Source organism: Anser anser (genome assembly GCF_964211835.1).
Source record: "Anser anser genome assembly, chromosome: 1".
NCBI classification, from domain to species: domain Eukaryota; kingdom Metazoa; phylum Chordata; class Aves; order Anseriformes; family Anatidae; genus Anser; species Anser anser.
Window position 1 is genome coordinate 191,919,157 of NC_139720.1, and position 21,712 is coordinate 191,940,868.

At 42.6% G+C, this 21,712-nt stretch overlaps 1 protein-coding gene across 14 annotated transcripts in view; it reads left to right on the forward strand.

Moving 5' to 3' along the window:
• Window positions 1-21,712, forward strand: part of SPATA13 (spermatogenesis associated 13) — a 159,041-nt gene that overhangs the window by 126,013 nt on the left and 11,316 nt on the right. For 10 of the 14 annotated variants that reach the window (XM_083839663.1, XM_083839662.1, XM_083839666.1 and 7 more), the window contains 6 exons: window positions 2,133-2,277; window positions 12,526-12,662; window positions 13,099-13,278; window positions 14,324-14,509; window positions 17,276-17,455; window positions 18,155-18,387. In XM_083839663.1, coding sequence (XP_083695789.1) covers window positions 2,133-2,277; window positions 12,526-12,662; window positions 13,099-13,278; window positions 14,324-14,509; window positions 17,276-17,455; window positions 18,155-18,387 — 1,061 coding nt within the window. Of the gene's footprint in view, window positions 1-2,132; window positions 2,278-8,494; window positions 10,539-12,475; window positions 12,663-13,098; window positions 13,279-14,323; window positions 14,510-17,275; window positions 17,456-18,154; window positions 18,388-21,090; window positions 21,264-21,712 lie in introns of those variants that run through there. The other 4 variants (XR_014585466.1, XM_083839658.1, XM_083839659.1 and 1 more) reach the window with 4 other exon arrangements.

Sequence of the window (21,712 nt, forward strand, 5' to 3'; positions counted from 1 at the left end):
GTCTTGTTGTTAAAAAGCAAAACAGCATGGAATAAACCTGATACTGACTTTGGGATAATCTTTTTTGTATTGTAAATTACCCTGGTTTCTTTCTTGGAATGGTTGTTACTTCTCGTATTGGTTTGTAAGAGCTCACCTGTGTGTCATACATCTGTGTATTTAGTCACCTTGCAGGGTGTAGGGCCTGAGGAACAGCGGACTACAAACAATATGATAATAACATAATAATTGTCAGTAATTTCATGATGTCCAAAAACAGGCCTGTTCAAAACATGTGGCATTAGCTGTGGTGTTCAAAATGTTGGTATTGGCATATCCAGGGTACTTAAAAGTAATAAGGAAGTCGCTTAAGAAAATTGGTAATAAATTAAGAAATTAATGAAATAAAGAGTTAAGAAAACTGGCGACGTGAAAATATGCCTGCTTGTGTACTACTAAATTGACCTTCTGGAATGTAGGAAGCCCCAAGGAAAATAGTCAGTGGTTCAGCTAGCACTTGACCAGTACTCATATGCTTACTTGCCTGCTCTGTTGGCTTAGGTAAGAGAAATATAAAACTTCCGAAAGATAAAAATAGCTCCTTTTTTTCAGGGAGGTAGTCTTGAAGTGGTACAATGTGTAGAGGAACTTACTGTTCTGTTGGTAGTGATGGCCCTGTCCTGTAGGAGGTTACAGAGCTCAAAGGCTTTTGTGCTTGTAAGGTGTCCTTCACCTTCTAGTGCTTCCTAAAGTAGTTCTCAAGTTAATAAAGCAACAAAAGAAGAGATTGCTGTGGTCAAGACCAAAGCTATGGAGCATTCCCAAGAGGGACACATTTTCAAGCCAAATGATGGCCTTCCCAGGCCTACCACTGAGTAATAGCACTGGGGAAGGAAGGACTCTGGATTAAAGCCTTCCAAGAAAATATTAATTGCCCAGAATTAAATAGCTTTGTTGTTTAATTGGCCAATTACTTGTCTACAGTGATTAGCATTACTTCTATTAGCTATTTGATGCAATATATCAGACTTACTATTTGTTGTTACTTAGTATCCTGAGATATTGCTAGAGTACTGAGGAGATGAATGAATGTTGGGGTTTTTGGCAGTCTTTAGTAAATTTGTAGCTGAATTGCAAAAACAGGAATAATGAACCAGGAATACATGCGTAGAAAGAAGTATTTTATGTGGGATTTTCAAGGACTGATCTTCACCTTGCTGATTTTTATTCTTAGCAGCTTTGAATACCCAAGGGAATATTTTAGAAGCATAATGTTAATTCCTTCTTTATTGTGTTTTGTTTTCATCTGACAGCTTAGGTGTGAGAAGCAGTTTTCAAAGAATACTAAATCATTGATTTCCTAACAGTGTCAACAGGTCATAAAAAAAGCCTTGATGTTTCAGATTACTCGATAAAAGGGCCTATGAACAGTAATCACTGAAAGATAAGGGAAGATTAAAGACGTGTTTCTCTGAAGTTTGTATGACGAGGTTTTGCTGTTCAAGCGTGGAGTTGTTCAGGGATGACAAAATTAGACTCAATTTGCAAATAGGTACATTCTCTAATCATAATTAAGCAAATGAATGATTTGACAAAAGAAATTGTCTTCTACATAAAGTTACAAGTAAACGAAGTATTACCTCTTTTTAATGTGACTCCTGGGATCTTCAGAGCAGGGGATCATTTAGACAATTATTTTGGTCTTGTAAAACAAGTTTATTTCACTTGAAAGCAATACATTTATTTGAAAAAAGAAAGCATCCCAGGAAATGAACACAACTTCCAGCTGTAGAATTAATTGTTGGTCATTCTTCCACTATTCAGATGGGTGTTTACAATGTCAGCCCGAAATCAGTTAGATCCCAGAGCATTTAGGGATGGAGTATTACAAGATGAAAATTATAGTGCATGCCTGATTGTAAGAGGAGGCGTTAGAGTTTTTAATTTAACAAAGAGCTATAACATTATAAAATATTTACCGTGATTATGGTGGGTACATGATGTAGAGTTTAAGCAACATCAGGTGCTTGAAGTAGGAGTGTTCACTGCTCCTGTAACTAGCTGGACTACCTGAAGGGACTCTTCTTTGCACCCAAGCTGGGCTGGCGGGGTAGGTTGCTTACTGAGACCTGATTTTCTCTATTTCCCTGCAGCCTGCCACGCGGCCGCCGGTTCCTGCACACCAGGTGCCCCCCTACAAAGCCGTCTCCGCCAGGTTCCGCCCACTCACCTTCTCACAGAGCACCCCCATCGGCCTGGACCGCGTTGGGCGACGGCGGCAGATGAGAACATCTAATGGTAGGATGTGCAAGTCCTTTTAACTCCCTGGGTCTCGGCTTCCTATCCCAGCTTGGTCAGCAAATAGATCACTGTGGACTAGGAAAAGGTGCACACAAACTCTGTGGCAAAGTAGTACATGGTTAAGTCGCTCAGTTCTTTATCTTTCTCATCAGTAGCTTATCCTGCTGTGCTCATGTAAAACTTGTTTTTCACACATGCTGTGTGACGTTGTAGTTTACTATACTGCTTGTGCTCCTGTATTTTCCATTGTTAGTGTTCACATACTTGCCTGCAGGTAAAAATGGAACATGAAGGAAATAAGGTGTAATGTGCTTGTGTTCATAGACACACCACATGTATTTTACATTTTTTGTTGTCGTGCATTTGGCTTAACTTCCTAGGTAGAAAAGCCTTAAATAATTCAACAACTTGGTTCAGAGAAGTGTGTGCAGCTGCAGTTGCTCACTCTGGGTAAATGGAGCCCAGACAGGTTTCTGGTACATTACAGTGTTGTGATTTAACAGATTTAACAGATTTTAACAGATCTGTGGTTTAACAGGTTCTTGGAAAAGATAGCCTTTTTAGGCAAAGTTAAGCAAAAGATTGCTTAAAGAGCAGTACTCTTTATCAGCCTCTGATATGTCCTGTGTGTTTTTTCTGTAATTGTTTGCTGTTAGCATGCAATGCTGTCTGGAGTTAATATAAAGTCATATCTAGTATTAGTGGAACATTTTTTGGCAGGTGATATGAGAAGAGCCTGGGTTAGTGCAATTTGTGTTCTTTCACTGCGAGCATAATCTGAACAGTTACTCGTGCTTCTTTGATGAGTGTCAGAAATGGCAAAATGTTCACTTTAGATCCTTCACTGATAATAGTGAAAAAAGCATTACTGGGAGCCTTCATTCTGCCTCCCTGTGCATAGAATCAGTAAAGATGTCTGGATGAGGACTTGCTATGACTGAAGCAGGGAACCTAACAAATAGCATTTTCAATGTTTCTGTGTTAAAGTCATACATATATTTACTAGTACTTGGCTTAGATGGTTCTAAGTTTTAGTCTAATAATATCAAAATTCTGCTCAAAAAAATCTGTCAACTGCAAATTAATTTATATAAGAACATTTTGAAACTGCATTTTCCAGCCCAAAATAGAGCATGAATATTGGGCATTTTTTTGGGGAACATGCTTTCCAAGAAAAAGAGTTCATAATTTCTACCTATGGCAATGAGATACATTATATATGTAATATCAGTGTTTTCCTTTTAATTTATATTGTAGGAAAATATTGGGAACTACTTTAAAATTCATGTCTGGAGCATGTCCTTGCTGTAGGTACCTCAGTATAATTAATGATCTATATTAGACATAGAGGTGAATTGCATCTAATTCTGCAACCCTTGCTGAGATGACCACACGGTGTCTCTACCCATGGTTTGAGAAAGACTACCCACAGATTACCAGGTTTGCCATGACCTTGTTTAGAAAAAAAGAGATTATTTAAGTATCAGAGAGTAGGAATTATATATATTTTTAATTTTAGTTATCCTGTCCATTTTGTGTATGGAAATCACATGAAATTATATTACTTAGTTAACCTAGACAACGTGCCTGAGAGTAGTATATTTCCAGATATGTAGCTTTAGAATAACTGCTCTCCTCAATGTAAGCATCATGATGACAAATGCACAAAGCAAGAATTCTGCCACTTTTCAAGACAATAAATCTAAAGCAGTACTGATTATGCTAGATGTGACTTTCATGACTTGTTACAATAAACATAGACATTGAACAGGAAAAGCTTTTTAAATCAAAGCCCTGAAGGCAAGTGGGGAATATCATGGGCTTCACAGTTTAAAGGCAGTTGCAGAGATCTTTTAAGTAGCTCTAGTAGAAAATAATAAAGTGACCAGTGTCACACGTTCTGATCTCTTTCCTTTTTCTCTTAAATTCACAAGGCATTTCCTTGTCTTTGAACATGTGAGAGTTTTTTGTTTGCTCATATACAGTGAAATTTGATAACACAAAAGCCCTTTATTATAGGCAGGAATTCTAAACCCAAGCCTTGAAAACCAGTGGTATCTTATTTTAGTGACTTGCTAAAGCCTAATATATTGTATGGCTACTTTTATAACAATGGGAGGTAGAATTGGAGATATAAATTTTTAGAAAACAGCTGTTACAAGACAGTAAATCATCATACTGTAGGAGACAAAACCAGACAGCACCTAAGGGAAACTTGCCTTGAGACTCGTAATGCTAGTCTTGTGCTTACAGGTTACAAGCTTAAATTACATTAAAGAGGTTACCAATTTATCACAATAGAGGAAGTTTTTATAAGTATCTTTAAAACTATGTCTTTTTCACATACTGTGGTGTGGGGCTTGAAATTGGCTAAATTCATTGGTGAACTTCTTCGGATAGCCTCAGCGCCAAGTTTAAGTCACCTAAATTTAGTCTAAATGTGGGTACCTACATAAGAGTTGCACTGTCAAACTGCCATCACAAGCAGTGGTGGTCTAGGGCTTGATTCTGTTTCCTACCCCAGTTGTACAGTACTGTGTGGGATACCCGAATATCTGCATAGGGCTGACAGATGTGGCAGAGGACCTGTGGGAGACTATTCCTTTCTTCAGTGGCAGTTGGAGGCCAGTTGCTGTATTCTGCAGCCAAGGTGTCTGAAAAGCTCGGGGGGGCAGAAAGGCTCATTGACAGGAGTTCAAGGGGCATCACACAATCCATTCCTACAGGCTAGGCAGTCCCAGTGTTGCTGAGGACAGAAAAACCTCTGGAGTGGAGGGTGATGGCTCTGATCCTTTCAGGGATGGGAGTCAACTGACTCCAAAAGGTAAAACCTATGCTGGTGGGTGATGGAATCATTAGTTGCATAGATACCTGAGCTTGGTGATGCAAACAGGACCCAGCAATCTGTTGGGAGGAGCTGGTGCATCTGGGCAGTCCTCTGGACTATGGAGGGGAGCTGGTAGCTGTGAGCAGGACAGGAGGCACGCACTAGAAGCAGAGCTGAAGCTGTCGGTTAGGAGCTAGAAGACCAGGAGCCCAATGGTAAAGTTGTCCGAAATGTTGCCAATCCCATGCTTGGTGTCAGAGAGGCCTTTGTACCTTCAGGCACCTTCACGCAGAAAATGGTATAAAAAAGAGGGAGATTTAGATTATTTATGAACCGAGGAACATTTGAAATGAAAAGATCCTTTGTTTTGTAAGCCAAAACAAAAGCAGGCTGCTGACATGCAAATCACAAGATTATAGAGTAGTTTCTAAACAAAGAATTAGGGGAAAGCTGGCAAGGTGAAGTAATACACAGTATGGGACAACGCATCCTTACAGGTAATGTCAATGATCACTTCTTCCTCCAACAAAGGATGGGGCAGAAGCTGGCAAAACTGTACAAAATAATCAGGAGCTCTTGGGCAAGTGTTTAAAAATGACTTAGAAAAACTGGAAACTCTGCCAGTTGTAGTGGAAGTTTAAAGAGATAGAGAAATACACATATTTTAAAGGAGCTACATGGCATAATGGGCATATTGTAAATGTGGTCGAAGGAGGATAACCACTGGAGAATATTACCGTTGTGCAAGCTTTATAGGAATAACAGAAAAGGTTGTGCCAGTGAAAGAGTTTTTCGAATGTATTAAAGAAAAGCTAACAAATTGACTGTATCAGCAAGTGGCACAGGATCTGTGGTCTTGAATGCCATGCCTAAATACTAAAAAGTATAGTAACGGGATTAAATTATGAACCGCCTGAGATCACACTAATGATGATAATAAATGTGACAAACTAATGAAATCTGAGAAGTGTCAAGGGCAGCAAACACAGTCATAAAAAGAGACTTAAATCACTGCTGTTTGCGTTAAGCATTATAATGGGGCACAGAACTACATTTTTAAGTGTACCATAAATAACTTCTTGGTGCAGCTAACCAGCAAACCTACAGCAAGGGAGACAATTCTTGAATCATTCCTCAGGTATGTGTGCAGGAGCACACAAGAGCTACTCTGCAAGGGTGGGATGCTTCTACAGCTGAGCTTGTTGACCTTGATTGGAGGACACAGAGAATTTGGGGTGCAGTTCATTGGCCAAATTTAGACAGATACCGAATCTTGCCCTCTGAATCCATAATGCACTCTGAACCAATATCCTTTCAGGAGTGACAGTAAAAAAATCCAGTACCGTATGTGTTTTAATTTAAAAGAAGGAAAGGAATTAAAAATGAGAAGTCATTTGTGTAACAAAGGAATTTAAAGGAGTAGACAAAAGTGTTGAGTGCTTGCAGGCAGCATGGAGAGTGTTCAAGGACTGCATATTAGATGCTTGGAGCAAATTCATTCCACTTGTTGAAACAGAATTTGGAAATACCAGAAAAGGGTTCTGTCATTAAACACAAGGGAAAAGAAACAACGAGAAGAAGAAGCAGGCATCCTTCAGATTGCTGATTTGTATCCGAATAGAAAAAATAAACTAGTGATTTTGATGTAAAAGTACATGAAAATAGAAATGGTTTGCTAAAGATATAAAAATGAAGTCCATTTTCAAAAATGTGAGAACCCAGCAGACTGGCAGACAGCTTGTAGGCCTTGCCAGTGACTGTGAAATAAAACCTGAGCTCAAATTAGATAGCGGTCTGTCCTGAAATGTCAGTAAAAGTTTTAGAGTAACTAAATGAATAGTAACAAATTGCCAGAACCAGAACTCCTCAGGGATTTAGGAATAGCATTGCAGAGCTACTGTCTCCAGCATGGGATTCATTGCTTAAAATTGCCTCAATACAAGGCAGGGGGAAGGCGGTGATGGGATAACTGTTTGTAAAGAAGTACCAGGAGGAAGCCAGAGAGCAGTAAACCAGTGAGCCTGGCATAATAGTACATAAAACATAAAAATAATGTAATTAGTACCTAGATAATATCACAGAGAGTGATGACAACAGTGGTAGACCCTTAGGGTGAAGAAGGGTCAATGTGCATTGTGTAGAAGGAAGTTGTGCCCTGTGGATCGATTAGGTTTTCTGAAAAAATCAGTGAGGCTATGACTGGGAGACTCGGTGGGTATAGTTTAGTTGGGCCTTCCAAAGGCCTTTGGCATGGTCTCTTAATAGAGGCCTGGGATGAGAGGGAAGATCGTCCCACGTGGGAGGATCCAAGTGATGAAGCACTAAGAGAGGAGGAAAGTGGTTCGTTTTCTTAAGGGGAGAGGCCACGAGTGAAGATGCGAGGGACTGCGCTGGTGTTCGGCTGTTCAGTGTCTTCGCAGATAACGTGGGAAGGGAGGGAGGTGCAGAATGAAATTACGGTTTTTGCTTGTGGGCTGAATTATTCACAGCAGTGAAAACAGAAGCTGCTTGAACAGTTGCAGAAGGATTTCACACTAGGAAGGCACAGCGCTTTTCACTGGTGGCAGGTGACATTCGGTGTTGATAAAGGTGAGGCAGCGCACATGGAGGAAAACAAGCCTGGCGTGCTTACCGAAGAGTGGACTTTGAACTAGGTGCCTTTCAGGAGAAGCTCTTGCAATTGTATTAGATAACTAAAGTGTCATTTCAGCGCATGGTAACCGTCAAAACAGTAAATAGAAGGGCAGGAGTTTGTAGGAAGGGAACAGAGAACAAAACAGAAAGCCTGATTGTGCCGTTGGTGTGGTGTGTGGGGGGCCATCTACCCGCTCCTTTCCACCTCATAAGGCATTTCTTACAAGGGACGACACAGAGAAAGGCAAAGAGGATAAGAAAATCTATTCAGTGTCTCTGTGTGAAGAATGATTAACTAGGCTTGGGCTCTTCAGCTTGGAAAAAAGAACAATGGGGGAAAAAATGTCTATACACTGATTGGCATAGGGAAAATGAACAGATAATTGTTATTGTTTCCAGTAATGTAAGAACTTAATGAAATTGCCAGATAGTAAGTTCAAAACAAAAGATGGTTTTCATATTCTGTAAAATTAAACTACGGAACTAATTGCTACACATGATATCTCAGATCCCAAAAGCTTGCAGAAATTCAGAAAGTGATTTGAAAAAATCGGCTCATTAAACACAGAGATACCACTTCTGCCCCAGGAGGAATCTGCCTCTGATCTGCAGATAGCTGGGCTGTAGGAAAGTACATCAGAAAAACCCCATTACATGCCTCGTCTGGTTTTATGTTCTTCCCTGGGCATCTGCTGCTGGCCGCTGTCAGAGTTGGAGGGACCTTTGGTCTGCCCTGGGATGGGGGCATGGCATTTTCTTACGTAAAGCCTCATCAGAATATTGAGAATAAAGTAGGGTTTATTACATGTTCAGAGTGATGTTAGGATTTATTACACATTCTGTACTTCCTGCAGTCTGCTCAGATTGTTTAAGCCAAACAAAAAGCAGTGTTTCAACTTCCCATGCTTGCTCTCAAACCACTGAGCTGGGATCAGTCACCAGAGGGGTATCTACAACCAGATTTTCACGAGGCGGTGAATTAGCTGTTGGTATTTTAGTGTGTGCTCTCTGCAGTCTTTTCAGTGTTGGGGAAGCCTGCTCAGCATGCATTTGGGCATGGTAGCTGGGCTGCCACTGCCAAGGACAGCCCGTGCCGCCTGTCCCCGGCTTATGGGGTGAGGAAATGAACCCTCCACCAGCTCACCCCAAACGAGCACTTTGGCAGCTCCGTTTAGGGCCACACAATTGCTAGCTGTGAGCGTGCAGAGGAGGGAGAACAGCTCTCCCCGCCCGGCAGCGGCCCACGGTCGCGCTTTGTGACTCATCGGGCAAACGCACCCGTTCTGTTCCAGTTTGCGAGAGTCAAGCCACAAGACTGGTTTTCAGAGATCATTTTTAATGTCTCTTCTCGAAGAGTGGCGTGGGTTTCGATCTGGTTTTCCCATGGCGGTTCAGCCGTGTTTTCCCCTGCAAGTAGGGTTTTGACATGGCTGAGGGCTTGAGTTCTGGCTGCTGAGAAGCGCGAAGCCTTCACTTGCAGGTCCCAGGGTTGTCGGCAATTCACAGTGACATAAACGAGTGTTTCTTTAGCTGGTTCCTGTTTGTTCAGTTGTGTTTTACTGATTCTGAGAAGAATGCGTGGGTATGTGAGTAAGCATCTTGTAATACGTAGTACCTTATTTTTACTGTGCGATCCACCAAGTCTCCCTGCGGCAAGGAATAATAGGGAAGTTGGGCAGTTCAGAAAGGAATTCCTCCCGGTCCCTGGTCAAGGGCAGCATAGTCTGGATTTTTGTGAGAAGATGGCATTAACATTGCAGTGTGATGCTTGGCCTTTCAGCCTCCTTCCGAGGCTGGTGGGAAGCCACGTGGTTGTCGGTGGGTGTTGAGAGATGTCTGTGTGCGAAAATGGCTCGGCCAGCGTCCCGCTGGAGGAGGCAGGCCCCAGCGAAAGCACGGGCTGAGCCGAGCGATGACATGGCGTGCAGGTGGAGGATGATTCGTGAAGGTGGTGGAGCTTCCCAGCTCGTCACTGGAGGGCTGTGACATGCGTGCAGCGTGGAAACCCTATGAGCATGGGGTGCAGCGGGGGCTGTGGAGCTCCCACATCTGCTCACCCACACATGGGGGCGAAGCAGCACGGAGGTTGGGGAGGTAAATGCCCAGCTGGGGCAAGCAAAGGAGCTGGGGTACTGAAGCCCCGCTGCTCGGGCACCCTGTTTCCACTCCCTGCTTGCGGTTTGGGTGAGAAAATGCCTCCATCCCCCCCCTTTCTCCTGTGGGGCACTCTGCCGCAGCCTTGGCATTTCTGCTGCCCGTGCCCTACATAATGACACAGCATTTAGCAGCACGGCAGAAGTTTTAACAGCCACGCAAAAAAAAAACGAACGAAAAAAACCCTCCTTTGTTGCTCCCTGCTGGACTTTTAGTTGGCGTAACGTGACAGAGATGGGCTGATACTTGCTGCTGCAACGCCAGGAACACCCCGCGCCCCTCCGGCCGTTCCCGTTGAGCGGTGGCGGCTACACCCGGCACCGAGCTCGCCCTTCTCTGCCGACAACCCAAGGCCCTCCCCGGCACAGCAGGGGAGCCGCCTCCCGCCGCCTTCCCGGCCCTCCCTCCCCGGCAGCCTCCGGCAGCCCCACAGCCCCAGCCCGTCCGTGTCGCCCCCCGGCTCCCCCCGGACCCTCCGTGTCCGGCCTCCAGCGGGCAGCGGGGTGAGGTGAGGTGGCTGTGGGGGCAAGGCACGACCCTTCCCTGCCGGGCCCCAAGGGCCAGGCCCCGGGCAGCGGCAGCATGGTAGCCCGCGGTGGGATGGCGAGGTTTTGGAGCCTGGAGAGCCTACAGATGGGTACGTGTGAGTATGAAGCGTTGGGAACGCTTCGCTTTGTGGGTTGAGGGGGTCTGCTGCAACGGAGGGGGGCTTGGCGGCGGTGACAGGGGACCACGGTCGGTCCCACATCGTCCCTTTAAGTTTAGTGAGTTTTTGCATCCCGTCAGAGCGACCCAGCCCCGCCGCTCGCCGGCAGAGGAGCAGACACAGAGCGCAAGGGGCTGCTTTTCGCTCGAGCGTGACTACACAGACAATGCAGGCATGTGGGCTTGGTGAGGAATAACGAGCAGCGATCGGTCCCGAAACTGCACTCGTTTTTCATCTGGAGCTAAACGAATTAGGATGTTTTGATGTGCCTTCGTTACTGGAACGAACCAGCAGGCAGCACTGATGGTGCAGGAATGATGTATAAAGAATCACTGGGATGATTTTTTTGTTGTTGATTTATAAGCGAAAAATCGGTTTTATGAATTATTTATTTGCAGATTTTTTAATAAAGCAGTTGCAGGAAGTTTTACGGGATGTATTTGAGAAGTTTATCAGTGCTCAGATTTATGAGTCTTTAAGGGGAAAAGTTTTTCATTTATTTTTTTTTAATTAGGGATTCAGCACCCTCACGGGTTAGGTTATTATGCCAGTAACGTGAGTGCCTATGTAAAATGCTGGGGGGTAGAACGGAGCAGTAGAATAGCCGCATTGTGTTACATCAAGATTATGGCATGTTTTGCACTTTTAAAGAAAGCAAAAATCTTTTTAGTTAATTTGTGCAGCTGTCAGCTTTGATCTCTTCCGCAAATCATTATTGGGACGACCAGAGATGCTAGCAATGGTACAAGCACATCCGAGGCGGGGGGTGGAAGTGGCTCTGCCCGTAAAGCAAATAACTGACAGGCTGCAGCGTGCCTGCTCGTGGCACGGCATGGGGCACAGCAAAGCCATCTCCCCACCATGCTCATGCTTCTGGAGCCTGGAGCTGTGGGCACGGAGCAGGGCAGAGAGGCAGGGGGCTGCTGCTTCACCCGCAAGGGGGTGGAAGCAGCAGGTTCAAGAATTCAGCTGAAAGATCCCTTCCCCTTGGAAGGGAGGAGGATGCTGTGCTGGCTGGTCCACGGCCCTCATGGGAGCTTATTTGGGACGCCACAACCATTGAAAAGGGAGTTCAGCAATAGCAGCACATTCTGAATATTATTTTTGATTGGAATTTTTGAGCACTGTGCGATCTTCAGACAATGTTTATTTGTGGCTTGGGCCAGCTTTAGGAATAGACCTTTAGGGATAAACTGAGGTGGACCTGAGGGTGCACTCAAGCGCCGGGCCATGAATACCTCGTGGTTACTAGCTCCTCCCTAGATCTGGTTTGGATGTTACAGCTGGCTTTCAAAGGCAAGCCTAGTATAAAAGGGTCCAGCACTGGGTGTATGGACCTGAGTCAGTTGGTATTACTGCACCCCACATCAGTCCTTCTCATTCGATGATATTCAATGGCTTATGCAGCTGTATAGACACGATGAAGCTCATTGTAGCTCTGACCTGTACTTCTCTAAAGGCGTGGGGTGCCCACCCCTTACGATCCCACTGTGTCCCAGTGGAAATGTGCAGAGGGATGTGACAGAGCTGGGGGCTGGCAGTGGCCCCCTCTGGCTGCCGGTAGCCCACAAGAGCTCTCACGTCTGTGCTGTGGGGAACTGCACCAACACCTCTCTTCTGGTTCAGATTGTTTTACATTTCCTCTGCATTTAAAAAAAAAAAAAGTTTGTAGTTCTATTTTTAACACACACAAAAGAGAATATTTCTGTTTCATCACATGCTAGATGAGAAAATTACAAAGAAGAGTAAAAAGGATTTCATGAGAGAAAAGTGGCTTTCCTGAGAACCCTACACTTTCATTGTTATTGTTATATTTGTAACAACAAAGGCAACTCCTAAGCAATTCCTCTCACATTGTTTTGTTTTTGGAATAGGCGCCTGTATAAAAATGATTGCACAAACAGCTGTTCCACCTTTGTTTTAGCTGCTGCAGATGGTGGGACTGAATCCTCGGCGTTGGTGGATGACAATGGCAGCGAGGAAGATTACAGTTACGAGGAACTCTGCCAAGCCACGCCGAGGTACCTGCAGCCTGGAGGGGAACAGCTAGCCATTAATGAGGTAACATCCTGGGCTGCAATCTGCTGTGGGGAATCTTTGCATTGTTATTGTGATGGAGTGCATGTTTTCCACAGGCCTGAGGCTTCTTATTAATAAAAAGTGTAATGACTGCAGCCATCATGATGAAGTATCCAGCAGCAGTGGCATCCTGCCTCTGACAGAGTCCAAGAGCAGTTGCCAAGGGAAGAGCATGGTGACTACCACTTCACTGGGAGCCTAACTCGTTAGCTATATAACTGCTCTGGAGTAGGACTCTAATCATTCTTACTCTAATAAATGTATGCATGGGTTTCTGAAGATCCGGAAGTTTTAATTTCGTCTTGTAAAAGGATTAATCTTGGGCACTCTAGTGAGATATTTTGGTCTTTTTAGGAATTTATAAATAGTTCAGTGTTTGTCCTTTGGCCTTCACATTCTCTTTCTCTTCCCATCTCAGCTGATAAGCGATGGCAGCATTGTCCATGCAGAAGCTCTCTGGGACCATGTGACTATGGATGATCAAGAGCTGGGATTCAAAGCTGGAGATGTCATTAGAGTCCTAGAAGCTTCCAACAAAGACTGGTGGTGGGGAAGAATTGAGGACAAGGAAGCCTGGTTTCCAGCTAGCTTTGTCAGGGTGAGTAACTCTGTTGTTTTTACACCATTGTCAGGCAAAGTTCCTTGTATTAGAACAGAATGCAGCAATGACCATGGCATTAAATCTAAATGAAGGGCCCGATCATCAGCATCTTTGCATCTGCACATCAGTGGTGTTAACTTCTAATGACTTCAAGTTATAAAGCAGTAGAAAATCACACCACTAGCTCCTGACACCTTTTATTCTCACTTCTTCTTTTTTGTGTCCCATTTGTAACCAAATGAGTTTCACAAGTAGAAATGAGGGCAGCAGGAAGCTCAGCCAGAAGCAATCAGTGTATTCAGAGAGGACACAGCAGTTTGTATGAGGGGCAGGGCAAAGCTATGCTGTATGCTGCTCTCTTCTGTTATTGCAGGGATTTCTTGATGAAATCAGCAAAAATTATTACCACATAATTCTGTAGGAGTCTGAACTCCTTAGTCAGACAAAACATAACACTGAAATATATTTCACAATTTATTTTACTTTTTGAGAGCCCGTAAGGAAACTTGGGCTACAACATATTAAGTGCTACACAAAGTGCAAGATGTGGTTCCTGCTTTTACTATTCCCAGTTCTTCAACCAAAATGGGCAATCAGACAAAAGTGGACAAAGGAGGTGCTGTTATCCACATTGTACACACAGGGAGCTGGGGCAGAGGGAAACTATTTAGAAGTATCTGAATGAATTGTCTACTTTAGAAATTTTTGCTTATAAGCTGAGTTGGCCAAAATAATACATAAACTGTTAGTAAGGGAGAGAAATAAATCTGTAAAATACACAGGCAGCAGAACATTCTCTCTCAGATGATGGGAGTAGAAAGCCATTTATTTAGCCAACTAGACAAATCTCAGCACTTTATTTGAATACCCAATGAGTATAATGAGATAAATCCTGTTGCAGAACCACCCTCCTTGTAAGGTAGGAACGGGAACATTTGTGTCACATGTCCTTTCTTAATTGTAAGAAGTTTGTAACAGTCTTGTCATGCTTTGTAGAAGTTGGCTGTTTTACTCTAGTTTGCTTTGTTTGTTCTGGCTGCAGCTGCGAGTTAATCAGGAAGAACTGCCAGAAAATTGTAGTAGTATCCAGGATGAAGAACAAGATGCAGATATCAGCAAGCATCGCCAGAAAATAGCTGAAAACAAGGATCAGATGAGAACCAACGTTATACAGGAAATTATGAACACAGAACGAGTCTATATCAAGCATCTCAAGGACATCTGTGAGGTACATGCTTTAACCTGAAGGCATTCTGCTGACCTAGTGTGAACAAAACATCCCATCTAAGTTGAAAACTGGAGTATTTTCTCAGGTCATAATATTCCCAGTTGCACTTCTGAGGCTGCCAGTCAGAGCCTTGTCGTGCCCTCATAAGGTTTTCCTCTCCACAGACCGCCACAAGGCACCACTTCCTTTTTAAAAAAAAAAAAAACATTCCACTTTTGACATGGAAAAAATAGTTCACTTGTCTAACTGCTATTTCCATAAAAATAAGTGAGAGGAAGTCTAGTTTATTTGAAACATTTTATCACTTGGTTTAGATAGAAAACTTGCAGTAACTAATAAAATCTGCTACAGTTCAGAGACTAAGCTTTATGAAAGTAGCGTGCAAAGAGAAAGCTTGCAGGGCAGGATTTTTTTTGTTTTCTCCAGCAAAGAGACTTTTGTTGATGCTTAGGAGCTATGAAGTCTTTCAAGGTGTTCTAGAACTAATTTGCTTGTTTGAACTGTGAAATAGCAAGAGCACTGTGTTTTTTCCTTCTTTTTTTTCAAGTTTTCTTGGAAGACCACACTCAGTCAAGAAGAAGCTTCTTAATACTTTTCACTGATGTTTGCCTTTTCTGATGTGGACTGTGATGCATTTGACCTGTATTTGACGTGTACTTGTGGTTACCATCTGAACGGGTGCTAAGCAACCTATCAAAATATTCTTCCTATACTTGGTTTACTGGTTCTCCCTCTGTATTTGTCATGTTGTCATCCTTTAGTCCGCCACTCATTAGATTCTTTCAAGGACAGCAAAGTAGACATGACAACAGTGTTGTGTTTCTTTTTCTGTTTTCTTTTTCTATTTTCTTTCTCTTTTTCCTTTTCTTCCTTTCTTCCTTCCTCTTTGTGGATCAGGCCTTTTTAATGTAGTTTATAGAAAGATAAATGGGAAGACAAAAAGACAAAAAATTCTTGCTAACTGGCAGGCTATTTTTTTTTTAAATTATTAAATGTAAGTTATGTCATTTGGATTCACTATTTACATACGCTATCAAGTTTGACCGGGTGCCTAGAAGACGAGGGAGGAATTTGTACACACAGCTGCATTGCTGCCATGGTTAGCTGAGTTCTGGGACACCACTTTCATATTTTACTGACCTATTAATTTTTAGGCTGCTATTAATGATTAAATCTCTAATACATATCTTCTATAACTCTTTTTTTAAAAGACATGCCTCTTCTTCGGTTCAGTTTAGTACAGAACAGCAAACACATTTTCCAAGTAGAGAAACAGTGGCACACGCTCAGCATGTGGCGTAGAGGTGGTTTGCTTTCCTCTGAGTGAATTTGTAGGGTGGTACAAGCAGGACACGAGCTGAAAATACATTCAGGTAGGACCGGGACTGAGCCAGAAAAGCTACTGCAGATAATAATGCAAATGTGCCAGCCCTGCACTGGAATGAATCACTAGGGCTGGTGCAGTCAGAATCACAAAGCTGGTAGATACCCAGAAAAACCAGTCGTGTTCAAGAAGTGCCTGCCATCCGCAATAAAGAGCTGCATAGAGGCTCCTGTTTCTTGCTGGAGTGGTCCTCCTAATGGTGGTGGCTGGCATGCAGTGTAACCACTGAACTGTGCTCAGAGCAGAAGGCTGTGCAGGAGACAAGAAGGCTCATAACAGTGCCAGCAGTGCTCAGGGATGCTTCCTGGCAAACCTCACTGGAGCAGTTGCAGGCTTTTTACAGCTGTCTGCTCCCAGAGTGATTTGGGAGAAACCTGGAAGCAGGTGAATGGAGGAGCCTGGCCCATAACCCCTGTCATACCACTTACCCTTTGGACACATCTGCACCCAGGCACTGTAACTGATAGGGGAATCTGAGCACAGCTGATGCTCCTCGATATCAGCTGCTGCTCTGCATCCTCCTCTCCCCGCTCAGCTGTGTGGAGCAGGTACCTGAGGACTTCCCGTCTGTGCGTGGTGGCAGCTGCCGAGCGTTGGAGCCTGTAAGAGGCCCCTGACCTCATCTTTGCCTCCTCACTATGTGGATGCTGATAGGATCTGATATTGGTTGTTGAAAGCAGAATAGAATTTGCTTTGAGGGCGTTTTCAAAATGAAGGACTTGGTTATGTATCTACTTACACTGGATACAAAGGAACTGGACCCATGTGATGTTCTTGCAAGTAACAGAAAAAAAAGGGAAAAAGGGATCATATTTTCACTTGAGTCTTGCTGGTACTATCTGGATTTTAACAAACAGTAGCACTCTGGCAGTATTATAATGTGTTCTTAATTGTGCTTCTATGGCTTATACTGGGTCCTGCCTAGCTGCTGGTTAAGTAACCTGTACTTTAGCCCTTTTAGAAATTGTTTGTATATTAGTTGCTTCAGGATTTGTTCTTCTAGAGAAGGACTGTTACGGCACAGGGGAATTACTATGGAAAAGCATGGCAGCTGAAGCAGTAGATGCATGGGGCCTTACACCAGGCTTTTTTTGTCCAGTTTCACTGGCAGTCATAACAAGAAGGCACAAGTGAGCTTTACCCGTGGTGCATGTATCTGGTTCCCTGATGCATTCACTGTACTGTGAGACAGCAGTTGGATTGGAAGAATCAATTTGGGCATAAATCTGAAATTACTTGCCCAGTCATTTGTGCATGTCTGGGAAACCACTTGTGCTTGCAGATCACAGGATTTGCCAGTTCAGTGGGATGCTACAGGGTAGAATCTATTTTTGTATCTTCAAACTAAAAAGGTTTTTTTTTTTGTTTTGTTTCATTTCTAGGGTTATATTCGGCAGTGTCGCAAACATACAGGAATGTTCACCACAGCCCAGTTAAGCACCATTTTTGGAAATATTGAGGATATTTACAAATTCCAAAGAAAGTTTCTGAAGGATCTTGAGAAACAGTACAACAAAGAGGAACCTCATCTGAGTGAGATAGGATCATGCTTTCTTCAACATGTATGTTGCAGAAGTTGATTTTAGTTATGAAACAAATAAAACATGATAAGAAAATGCTGTTAGGGTGTTAGGAGGGTTGACAAGTGCCTATCAAGTACTAATCTAAGTACAGGCAACATTTTAGAATGTAAACTATTTACAATTAAGTTAAAGAATTATTTAAATATTTCAGATTTCTCCTTATCTTTAACAAGTATGTATCATGGTACACAATTTTAGATTTCTTTTTCAGAACTGTAGTGATCACATATGATTTGGAATATCTACAACAATCTCAGATCGCTTAGTCAGGCGTGCAACAACTTCCTAAAGAAAATCTGGATAGAAGGTGGTGGTGAAAAAATCTTAATTCATGATAGACACCAGTTAAGCCTATAGCTGTCAAAGCTTCCTAATTTCCAAGATTTCCCAAAGAAAAGTATTTCTTGAAGTACTGGGCTTGATTATTCTGACTGAATGGAGGCCTCTGTCTCTGTTCATACAAAGAAGGTACATAGTTTTGACAGTTACAAATTAAATTTCAATATAGTTTTAAAGCTGGTTGTTACCGAGTTTGGAAACCATATAAGAAATGGATTCATTAGTATAATTAGCTATAATAGGTATATTATTATATTAAAAAATACGCTTCCTTCTTTATAGTGAAATACTTTAGTTAAAGCTTTGACTTTTTCTTTTTTCTTTTTTTTTTGTCTGTAGCAAGAAGGCTTTGCTATTTATTCAGAATATTGTAACAATCATCCCAGTGCCTGCATTGAACTTTCCAAGCTAATGAAACAGGGCAAATACCGTCACTTCTTTGAGGCCTGTCGCTTGCTCCAGCAGATGATTGACATTGCCATTGATGGTTTTCTTCTCACGCCTGTTCAGAAAATCTGCAAATACCCTCTGCAGCTTGCAGAATTGCTCAAATATACCACTCAGGAGCACAGGTGAGAGAATTCGAAAGACAGTTCTTAAATCAGTAATAACACGTAATTACTGAAGCCTTCTGGGTGCCACAACACCAAGTCCTGAGATCAGGAACAAAGTTCACAGTGACTCCTATAGATGGGAGCTCCTGATGACATCTTGGAACCATAACAATATTAACCAAAACAGTATCTGAAACGTAGCTCAGGGGACTGTCAGTGTGTAAGATAGAATGAGAAATAAGTGAAAGAGGGAGAAGGAAAGGAGGAAGGTGCTGAAATAGGATGGAGGGAGGGATTTGTAAATCAAAGTGAAAAAAGCCATTGTGCCAAAGAAGGAAGCAAACAGAAGAAAGGGGGAAACTGCTTAAATGTTGTGGACTCATGAAAAGGCAAAGAGGGCCTTAGAACAGAGACACAATCTGAGCTAATTCGAACGTAATGTTTTTTGAAATTTATTAGTAATAAACACTGCAGAGGAAAGGTGTTACGGAAAAAAAGTGTTTCTTGAACCCAGTAAAAAGTGTAGTTACAAACTTTGAGAGCACAGGGAGAACCAAGAGTGAAAAAGCTAAGAGAGACTGATTAATCAAAGGAAACAGCAAATAATGTTAACAAAATTTTATAAGAAAGTGTTAGCAAAACATTGTTATTCAGGGATTTCCAAGGTATTTTTGCATTTGTTGCATCATTGTTGCACAGCATTTGTTGCTGTGCATTTGTTGCATCTTCTGATGAAAAACTCTGCTAAAGGTAGGGTATACTCCACCAAATCTCCCGGTAACTTTAAGACAAATACTCCTTGTCCCAAAATAAATACAGAATACTTGGGGATCAGTATTTCCATAACAGTTCCCTAAAAATTTGCTGTGAGGATCCTTGTCATCTACACTCTTTGTAAACTTCTTCCTATCTGAGCTACTTCACTGGGTTTTCTGAATATGTGCTAGAACTACTTTCAGTTGTTTTTTCATCTCATTGTAAAGATCCCAGTCTCTCAAAACTGAACTTTTCACTAGACCCAAGCATAGCATTCCCTTTTACCTCTCTTCCCAAGCTGGGTCTTTACCATTCACTGTAGTAATGCAAATAATGAAAATCAGAGAAAAATATAAATTTGGGTGGAGACATTTACAGGACAGAAAATTTAGTGTGAAAGAATAGCTCCTCAGTAAGTAGAAATTATCCATTAATTAAATAATTCTTCCATTAAAGTGACACACATAATAACTTGTTAGACAGTTAACAGTTAAGAACATATATGATGTCGTCAGGTGTTAAACATGTTGTGTTACCATAGACCAGAAAACCAAAAGTATTACTCAAAATGGGTGCAGGGCACATTGTAACTGTAACATCTGCAACTCAGAATTTGATTTTTTTTTTTCCTTGGCATTTTTTGTTAATTTAAGAAATTAATGGTTTTCTACTACCTGCAATTGTAAATTATAGCTGGTAAACCAGCTGGGATTGACTATGTACGAAGAACACAGAAACTTACAAACCTGAACTGAAATCCAAGTGACCAGTTCTATTTTGAACCCACAAGAAATACTTTTTTTTGTTTGGTGTCTGCTAGGAAGCTTGCATACTAGAAGGGGCAATTTATTTAGGTTCCTCCGAAACACATGTTTGCAAAAAAGGCCCAGACAATAGATTTTCTGCTGGGATAAGTAAGAACTGATGTTGCAGGTAATTAGCCTTCCTAGTATACCCCATGGCTGATTAACTCTTTGACTAAATTAAGATTTTATCTTTAAACGTCTGCCTTTTTACCTGGTACAACTGCAAGAAAAATGTTCCACTGTGACCCCTGTGCTCAAAGTCCAGGCCCAGCCTGAGGCAATGCTTCATGGGCCAAAGTCTGCAATTCTTTAACCTTGAGAAAATTCCCCTTGGAAACAATGGGATTTTTGCTAGGGACCGTAGGGATGTGGACTTTTGACGTTCAGGGGTTCATTTCTCTACCCCCGTGGAAAACCGTGCAATGACAATTGAAACAGGTATCAGTTTCTCTGCTGCTAATTTCTGACAGCTTATTCCATGAGTGACTAAATCTGTAGGTGGAGTGCCAGACAGCTCTTACCACCTTCTTGCCACCCACAGTGGCCACTCTCCTGACCCGTGACCCAGCAGGCAGAGGTGCCTGCAAACACGGCCATGCTCCCGGTGTCCAGAGATGCTCGCCTGTGCTCGTGCAGAGCCTTGGCACAGCTCCAGTCAGATTAGTCTTTCGGAGCTTTTTGTTTTGTTTTTGTAGCACGACTGAAGATGTGCACAGCCTTCTGTGAAGGCCACAGTTTATGCAACAAGTGAGGACTAGCGTACACACCCACAAAGGAGGAACTGAGATAAGAGTAGCAGTGTGGCTATCATGCGGTCACCCCGTGGGACATCTCCCTGACATGAGACGGATCTTGTTATTGTTAATCTCACTTTTTGTATACAGCGTGGCAGAAAAGGGTTTCCAGAGCTATAAACAGAGAGAGGAGAGCAATGTGCAGATGTAGAGGGGAAGTGCATCCATCGGTGGCAGATGAAAATAGGAACCAGGACAGAAGCAGATAAAGAGGACAGTGAGGCTGACCCCTTTGCAGTGTTTATTTCTGGCTCATACTGTTTTCTACCTCTGGCTCCATTTTCTGCAAGAGTCATTGTGATAAAGGAGGGAAGACAACTGGGACTCATAAGGCAAGAAATAAGTCTTTCCTTCCCTCTTCTCAGGGACTCCATTTGAGGAAGTTGAAAGAGGGAGAGATGCTATACAAAGGGGAACCAGAACCTGCCCACTGGCTGGGTACAGTTGAAAGCAAGTGAAGAGCTCAGGGAAAGAAGGAGGGAAGCAGGGCAGTGGAAGAAGGACAGACTTGCATTCCACCTGGAGCAGGCAGGGGAAGGTGACAGCCTTGACTCTTTCACACTTGTTCCATGAAATTGGGCTGCTTTAACAGCATTGTCTTCTTTAATTCTTCTCTTTGGTGCTCATGTTCTTGGGTGCCTCACTCGCCCTGTTCAAGGTTGCTGTTGGTATCTTTTCTGGCTGCATAAGTTCTCTGTTCCTATTTGTTGACACAACCTTTGGAAATGAGAAGGAGAAAATACAATTGTTAAACATGATTAAAGGGATGTCCTTCACAATAAAATCCCAATCAGATTTTGCTTAAAAACAAATTACTTTGGTGAAATGTGTGAATCACTGAGGTGAATGGGAGTGTTACCATTGTTTTCAGTAGAGACAGCTTTTCTATTCACTAATCTACTCCTTCTTACAAGTTTAGTAATTTGCTCCTGCACAAAATACATCAGTACACTGAATTGTACAGACTACTGTGTGAGCTTGAAGATA